The 8,494-nt window shown below is 44.8% G+C and overlaps 1 protein-coding gene across 1 annotated transcript in view; it reads right to left on the bottom strand.

Moving 5' to 3' along the window:
- slc24a4b (solute carrier family 24 member 4b) overlaps positions 1–8,172 on the bottom strand; it is a gene marked incomplete at both ends in the record, with an annotated part of 31,464 nt that extends 23,292 nt beyond the window's left edge. Inside the window, 2 exons of the mRNA XM_080024093.1 lie at positions 2,678–2,788; positions 8,007–8,172. Of these exons, the coding sequence (XP_079880219.1) occupies positions 2,678–2,788; positions 8,007–8,172 (277 nt within the window). The remainder of the gene's footprint in view (positions 1–2,677; positions 2,789–8,006) is intronic.
- Positions 8,173–8,494: the final 322 nt, after the last annotated feature.

An 8,494-nucleotide genomic window follows, 5' to 3' on the forward strand; every position in this document is an offset into this window, starting at 1 on the left:
GAAACATGGCGGTGCAACATGCATGCAACTCCTCCATGAAACGTATCCACTCCCTACGTAGATATAAAGGCTTCTTTCTAACTTAACACCTGTACATTTGTACATTTAAGTCTGTAGGGCACAAAAAAGGCAAAGACATATACATGTTAGGTGAAGAAACCCACACCCCCCCAATATTAGCTTTGGCTGAGGAATAAATCAACTGCTCTTGTGTAAAAAAAAAAAAAAAAAATTAAATCATTAGTGGACACCGGCGTCTGATTTCACTCGGCCCACGAAGGCCTCCACCCCCTGCCGTGGCCAGTAATGAAGAAAAGAGTGTTTTTCTTCTGCGGGCCAATTGTGTTAACCCGAAACATGCTAAATATAGCGCCCAAGATTACCTTTCCGGGCATTTGTTCTCCCGGTGTCACCCAGTGGGTGCCCCGCCGAGCACAAAAACGCTGAGCGCATGAGATACTGGAGCCGCCTCACCACCCAAATTAAAGCGCCAGCGTCCGCTTTGTGGACAACTCGCACTCGATCGGCCCGTGGTTTTAACGAGACCTCCTTTCGCAGATTGCTTTGTCTGACGCAGTCGTTTCTCCTTGATTCTAATAAAAAGGAGTGAAGTCACGGAGGGATTTTAGCCTTGGTGTAAACTCACTGGGTCAGCCACTTTTAATGGAAAGGCTGTAATCCCTTCGTCGGACTACTATGGAATTTTACAAATACCTTTATAGTGCCACCAGCACAAACATTTTGATTACAGGAGTTGGGGGGGTCATGAAATTAAAAATCCCAAAATAAAAAATAGCCTCGGGAGTGTTCCTGCTGGACTCTTTTCATCAAGATCACAATAAGAGGCTGCATAGTAACGGATATCACACCACAGTGAGGCTATGGGAGTTAATGTATGTAATCAATGCATTTGTTATCTGGGTAATTTTAGAGATCTGTCTGGGGCCACACACACACACACACACACACACACACGAAGAGAATGAAAGTGAATAAAAAAACATATTTAGAGTAATTCAACCAACTTAATTCAACAGCGATACAGAGCTATCACTACCCAACTACCTACAAGTCAAACCCTGGGGAAAAGTAAAAAATGAATAAAATACCACTACAGATTAAAGGAAACCCATGACATAAGTCAAACAAATAAGACAAACGAGCCACGGCCATTCCACTCTACTCTACTCCTCACGGATTGATCCGGTGTTGACTTGGCGACCGGACAAAAATAACCGCGTCGCTCCCATTTGCGATGTTCCAAAAATTATTATGTCCTTTCAGCCGCGGCATAGCCCAACGATGCCGGATCTAAAATTAAATAACCTTTCAAGGCACGCTCAGTCGAGGCGCCTCCCAAACGCAATGTCTCAGTGGATTCAACTAAAACGAGTGTCAACGGCTTTCATGACACGACGACATCAATTCAAATCAGCAGTCTACGACCCTGACGTGGACAATCAGGTGTACCCAGGGTGCTCTAAAATAATAAAAAACGTGGCATGTTTAATAGCCCCCCCCCCCAGTACTTATTATAATGCAAGGGGTTCTAATTGAGTCAGTAAAATAATATATACGTTCCGCATCAGAAGTGAGACGGAAATGTATTTGAGCGATTTAACCCGATATTTACCACCGACGACAAACGTGCACATAATTTGTTCTTATTTTTACACAAGCTCAATGGCAAGCTTCTGATCATCATCACATGCATCATCGGTCACATGGGCCGCCTCAGTGACGTGAACATTGTGGGCGACACATTAAGCAGGGGAGTCTGGGGGTCGTCCCCCATAAAATTGAGCGTCAAACACTTCATTTCCTGTATTCTGGTGAATTTTTCTGCATCAATATATGGCGGGTTCATTCACGGGGCTCATTCGCAATTCAAGCACATGGTGACAATTCAAAATATAATGGAATATAAAGCGGTAAGGCTCTCAGGCATTCTGTATTGCTTTCATTTATTCCCTGTGGATCAATTTTTCTTATTTATTATTATCCCTGCTCAATCTACACAGACATGATTTACTCTGTCCTCTTTTGTTTGGGGAAGTAAACTCTTTAAATGTGCATGCGGCACCTACCTTATACGCGGCAATGATAAATTCATTCATTTTAATTCATTTATAAACCCCTGGACTGTATGTGTCAGCAAGATTTTTGCGCATGTTCAAAACTTTCTGCGCATTCAAAACATGTCACACATAGGGGTTTTTGGGTTGATTTTCAGGAATCATGTAGCGCTCAACTATGTTATTGAATTCGACTGAAAACAAACTAACCCACACGGCCATAGCCGATTAAAACATTGGTCAAATCAATTCAAGAATGAGACCTTGTTAAAACCTCCACATAATCCTGGAAAACATACACCATGGGAGTAAAAAGAAAGGCCCAGTGCTGAAGTAAAAACAGCTGCCCATGTTGGAGGCATCGTTGCGTCTATGAGTAACTTTATAGCGTTTTGTTTTGGGTTTTTTCTTCTAAATAAAAGTCCTCTGCTTCTTTAATGTTTTTATTGGGGGGACAAACACACATGTTCTAAATATTAAGGGGACATAGCCCCTGCGTCCCTCATGAAATCTTCACCTAGGTGCTACATTAAAAAGTCAACAAATGTCTTTTCTATGGAATTGTTTTTTTTTTTTGGTTTTCCCTCTCCCTTGTTGCCTACCTGGCGCTGTGCAGTTCTTCGACTCTGTTTCGTTGCCCGGCGTCGAGGCCATAAGCCGTCTCCCCCAGCGTTCGTGGTCCTCCGGATGGCCCTCGACCAGCATCCCGTGACCTGCGACAGCAGATTGACATTTAGTATCACTGTACCTTGAAAGGATTTTATTTTTTTTTTTCCTGTCTAATACATATCATACACACACTGGAAGGGTGGGGGCACTTGATTTATTTGATACTACGTGGAAATGTTGCAATACCCCTTCCGGCATCTGTATAGAGGCAGAACTTTTCATAATTCAGCCTTTTAAAAAAATCAATCATACTATATTTAACGGCCAGATGCCACTATATTTAATGTATTGATACTGATAATTTAACGCAATTTGGGGATGGCTATTGGGGCTTTTTATAAAGATATTAGCACACAAGGAGTATTTGAGAATCAATCATTAGTATTGTGGATATTCTAACCAAGCGGATAGAGGAATTGATCAGAACAGTTAATGACGTTCAGAAACTTGCATTAATCTCCTGTAATACAGCTTTCAAGGCAACATTTAGCTATATCACAATAACCAAAAACATGAGACATTTTATATATATTTATCGGTCGAACAAACTTGTTTAAAGCACATCATCGTTTAAAAATCTTACGTTAATCCCCCAAAACAAGGTTGCAAGTTCTCACTCCCTTACAAGTTTCCCTTTTTCGAAAGATTTTGGGCGCAATAAATAATTAGCAAAAAAAATAAAAATAAAAATCAGAAACCACAGACATTCACATTCAATTATTGAAACTCAACTAAACTGCTTCTGAGTCTCCCTGATAAGACAACAGCTGAAGGCCTAAAGGCTGTTATGTAAAACGATACATAACAGCAATACGGGGCAAGTTTCGCAGCAGTAAATTGACAAGGCACCGTGTGACAAATGCGAGAAAAGATCTGTCGGATTTACACGCTGGAGGAAATTACTCAGCGGGGGGAAGATTCATTGCGTGGATCATTTTCCTCAAGGGATTTTCTACAGTGAATGGAGAAAATCAGCTCTTTCTAAATCCAGACCGATGAACCTTCAATGACATGAAACAACTAGAATCCAATTCGATCCATAAACAATGTCAAGGACAATTCTTCACAAAGGGTAAAATAATTACTTCTCCAAAAGAGAAGAGGTTGAAGAATCCTAAACTTACTTACTGGACGCATAAGTTAGGACATTTAAATGGAGCTGGCACAGATCCAAACAGGCAGACACCGGCAAATAAATAAATGTCTAACAATATTCTTCTTTTTTTTTCCCCACCATTGCCATATAATGGGAGAGAAGTAAAGTACATGTGATAACGGTATTCCATATATTTTCAGTTTTAAACGCTCAATTTTTACACAAAGTTGCACTTTGTGATATGTTTTTTTTTGTGTATGACCGTGTTTGAACTGAAAATCAAGACTGTGGTTTTGTACAAGCCATGTTATTGGTGATGCATATCGAAAAATGTTTGCGCATGGTTTTAAATGACCATCTTAAGTGAAGTGCATCAATAAAAAAATAAATAAAAAAAATGCTAATTTAAATCACAGTAGATGATAAATTCAAAAAAAAAGAAATATTAGATTGTATGCAGTGGATACTGGAGGATTTTTAGTATGATTTTTGATGATGAAATGATTTATGATTTTGTATCATACCAGGAAAGGAAAACGTATCACCGTGTCATCCAATGAGAACCACTCACCTATTCAAAACACGATTAGATAATAAGCGTGATTGTGGGAAGGTCACTGCATGAGTGAAGCCTGCAGCTTAGCAGCCCGTCGCGTGGAAAGGCTGAATCCATCCCACCCAATGAATCAAAACTTGTGAAAAGACAAGGGCTTACAGTACAAGCATCAAGAAGTTCTAAGAGTTTGAGCGTCGTTCATCACTTGCATTTTTCTATTTCTACATCCCAAGTCACTATATGAAAACAAAACTAGACTCGTCTAGATTACCGGAGAAATTGCAAAAGTGTGCTGGCCCTGTGTGTATGTTAGTGCTCGGAGAGTTTAGGAGCCAGTAGACACTGTAGCTGCTGAGCTTATAGAAGGAATTCATCCAATATGTGACAGAATTGATTTGCCGCCCTCCACTTTTTAAGAAACCTCTGGCAAAATGTGCACCTGCTCAAATACTTTCACTTCTATCGGCTAAATATTCGTATTGTGGTTGGGGCGGGAAATGACTTACATTTTGAAGTATAACAAGTGTGTGTGCTTGCAAAACTGTAGCAAGTTAGAAATGTGTCTAAATGGCGAAATTTCTAAGCTGAAATTTCCAAGTTTCCCAGAGGAGACGCCTTGGGCAAAGTTTTGGCACAAATACTGGAATATTTCGTAGACCCTGGGCCGAAACATTCCACCAAATGAGAGCAGACCCGCGGGATCGAGACGTTTGTTTTGTGTGTATGTGGCTCGGAAATTGCGAGAGGAGTAGCGCGCCGAGATTTGCCTATAACTAATATTAAGAAGAAGTGCAATAATATTAAGTGTGCTGGGCTGCCAACATACTTTATTAAAAAGTATATTATATACCTTTCTATCCAGGTTCTCCCCCCAACTTGGTCCAAGCAGGAAACCGATGTCGAGCAACATTGCCATTTTAAATTAGTCATGCCAAAACTAGCATAATTGCTGGGGACAGACAGAATCTGGACAAGCGCACGGGGCACCAGCTTCCCTCCACTCTCCAATACCGAGGTCCATCCGACATCCCCCTGCCCCCTTCCTCCATCAGTCGCTCACACTACTCTCAGCTGTTTTTTTGTTTTTTTTGTACTGCAACAGTAAATGGTTTCTTTTAATCCACTAGTTTTAATGTCCCTCCACATTCTGATGACTCTTCGAATTAACAAACGGTCCAACCGCTACACTTGTGTGGACACCTCCAATTAGGAGTTGCAGAAATTGTACTCGCTCATCCTCCTGGCACCAAAATACCTTTATGATGTGGTGCCTTTGAATTTCTATTTTTTTTATGCCTTAGATGTGGAAATTCTGCCCTTCTTTAAGATTTGCTACAGCATGTAGTACGTCTGTGCTGCGGAGATCAGGGAGAAAACTGTGATAACTGCAGTGCTTTGGCAGATTACAGTGACTGCAATGGGGGGGGGGGGACAAAAAGCACCTTGACTGCCTCAGAGCAGGGGAAATAAATTGGCCTCATAAAAGCTAGGAGTCAACCACCAGCAGAAGATACAAGGGGGGGGGGGGGGGGGAGAGGAACGCGGTGGCACTCTGGTAATGTCATCCTCCTGCACAACCCAATCAGGTCAATGGGGAGATGAACCAAGGTCGTCCATCAGTTTCTGCCACAAGCACACAATCTCACTGGACGGGGGGGACGGGGAGGGGGGGGGGGGGACGGGACCTCCCTCGTCCGACCTGGCCAACTGCACCCATCACGCACCTCCCGACCAGCCTCCTGTGAAACCTTGGCCCTGCCCTACTTGCATAAACACCTGTTTCCCCAGCCCCACCAGTTACCTCCTCCAACCAGGATAAAAATGCCATGCCCCACCCATCATTACTGAGATGCTGTCACCATGGGTGATGCTAATCAAGTGGGCTTCAAACAGGGGACACACATTTTCTATCCTGACATGATATATACTTGTTCTTGTGCAGACATTCGAGGGCATGTCAGCTCTCCTTAGGAGGATCCCATTATAGGGAGCGGCCAGTCCCACATCTCCGTGAGGACCTCCTATGGGATGAGCAGTCAACCATAGATGGAAATTCAAATGGCACGCTGTCTGACACAAGCACGCCACGTGGCGACACCAACCGTGCGATGCATGCAAACTTGATTAGATAAAAAGACAAGGGGCCATTACCGGCCGGTGGGAGCTTAGTTTGGTTTCCAGAGCCTGACATTGCAGATAAGAGATTTGCTGTCGCCTGTATGATATCATTCCAGAATAATCTTTTAAGCCTCTTGTTTTTTTTTTGTATGTAATTAATAAAAACTCTCCCTCCCCAATACATAATTCACAGAGACATACAGGCCATAGTGTAAGGACTGACGTCCGATTTCAGCCCCATAGGAGCCTAAGTGGATGCAGATGGACACAGATCCCTCACTGGGGTCTTGGGTTTAGGGATCGGGGGTTAAAAGCACCGTGAGGACCAAGCAGATTGAGTCCTTCTCCTCACTGTCCCTGAATGGCCACTACAAGTCCATCCAGTAGCAAATCTCCCTGTAGTATAAAAATCCAAAATGCTGCTGCAATATTCATGCGAGGCAAACTGAATATTCTATTGTGCCACTGCAGGGCAGGCCTGGTTGGGCAGGCCTGGTTAGTCCCCCCCAAAAAAAGACCACACCATCTAAGCTGGATGTCAGATAGGTCAAATCTCTCCTCCACCGGGCAACCCGTCAAGGTGAACTGTGCCAGCTCTGGGACGCGAGATTATGTAACATCATGTGGGAGTGGGAGTGAGTGGGGATGCTCTGCACGCCAAGTGTCCGCACGTGCACGGGGGTGATAGTTTGGACACACACACACACACACACACACACACACAGTGGAACACCTCGGTGAATAATGCATCTGCCAGAGTTCCCCAGGCGAACGATCGCGCATGCAGGCCTCTGCTCACACGCAAGCGGAACACCGAACGCGTGACGTCGAGACGCCTCAGCGTGATTAAGGTGATCCGGTGTGTGTGTGTGTGTGTGTGTGTGTGTGTGTGTGTGTGTGTGTGTGTGTGTTGGTGTGTGTGTCTCTCTCTCTCTCTCGAGACGCGCTCCGACGCGTGTGTGACCGATGATGCGCCTGGCGCAATAATAATAATAAATAATGGTCAGAACACCGCGACGGAAACGAAATCAAGCCCCAATTGTTATATTTCGGCTAAATAACGTGCGTGACGTAAAAAACAAACAAAAAAACAACAACAACGCACCGTTTGACACTGTGCGCACACTGCGGCAACACGGACAACCAGGCGCGCGCTCGAGAAAGCAAAGAACATTCAAATCGTCCTGTGACGGTGTGACCTATATTGCCGATAACAGGTACATCTGACTCTGTGAGCCCGATTGGAATGGGTCAGAATGCAAGCAATGACGTGCGCACACACACACACACACACACAGCGCATTGTTGGGCACGCACGCTGTAAACGGCCCGCATCTCGTGCCGATCAATGGTTTTATCCCCGTGCACTATTGCAGATCAGTGTGTCACAGTTCATTGGGTGATTTTGTGTATTAAACACACACGATGTAGGCTTCCGTGCGGGGTTGCACTGCAGAATCGTGTCCTCCGTGTACCACCCACTCCCACTCACCTGTCCTGGTCAGCAGGGTGGACATGCCCCACGCCGCGAACAGCACGCTGCAGACGAAGCACACTTGCACGAAAAGCATCTCCCTCCTCTTGCGAACTTTGAAGATCTTGGCGACGATCGTCTTTTTGGAGGCGCCCATGGTGTCGTCCTGCGGGTCCCGGTCCATGCTGTTCGTCCTTGGAGGAGGATGGGGAAGGGGAGGAGAGGGGGCTGGGAGGGGTGCGGGTGGGGGGGTTGGGGGGGGGTTGGCACCGAGAGAACCGGGAGCTACCCGCACCTTCACACGGAGCAAGGTCGGGATGCGGTGCTCATGTCCGAGCGGATCAGAGATCCAGTACGACGACGCCGGGGGGGTGGGGGGCAAAAAAAAAAAAAAAAAACCTCCTCTGATAACGTCTCCGATCAATTCAGCGATTCCCCAAATCCAAATCCGACGACGCGTCCGTTCAACGTGTCTGTCACCGACGGCTCGGTTCCCATGGCGTCAT

This window comes from Zeus faber (assembly GCF_960531495.2).
Source record: "Zeus faber genome assembly, chromosome: 2".
NCBI classification, from domain to species: domain Eukaryota; kingdom Metazoa; phylum Chordata; class Actinopteri; order Zeiformes; family Zeidae; genus Zeus; species Zeus faber.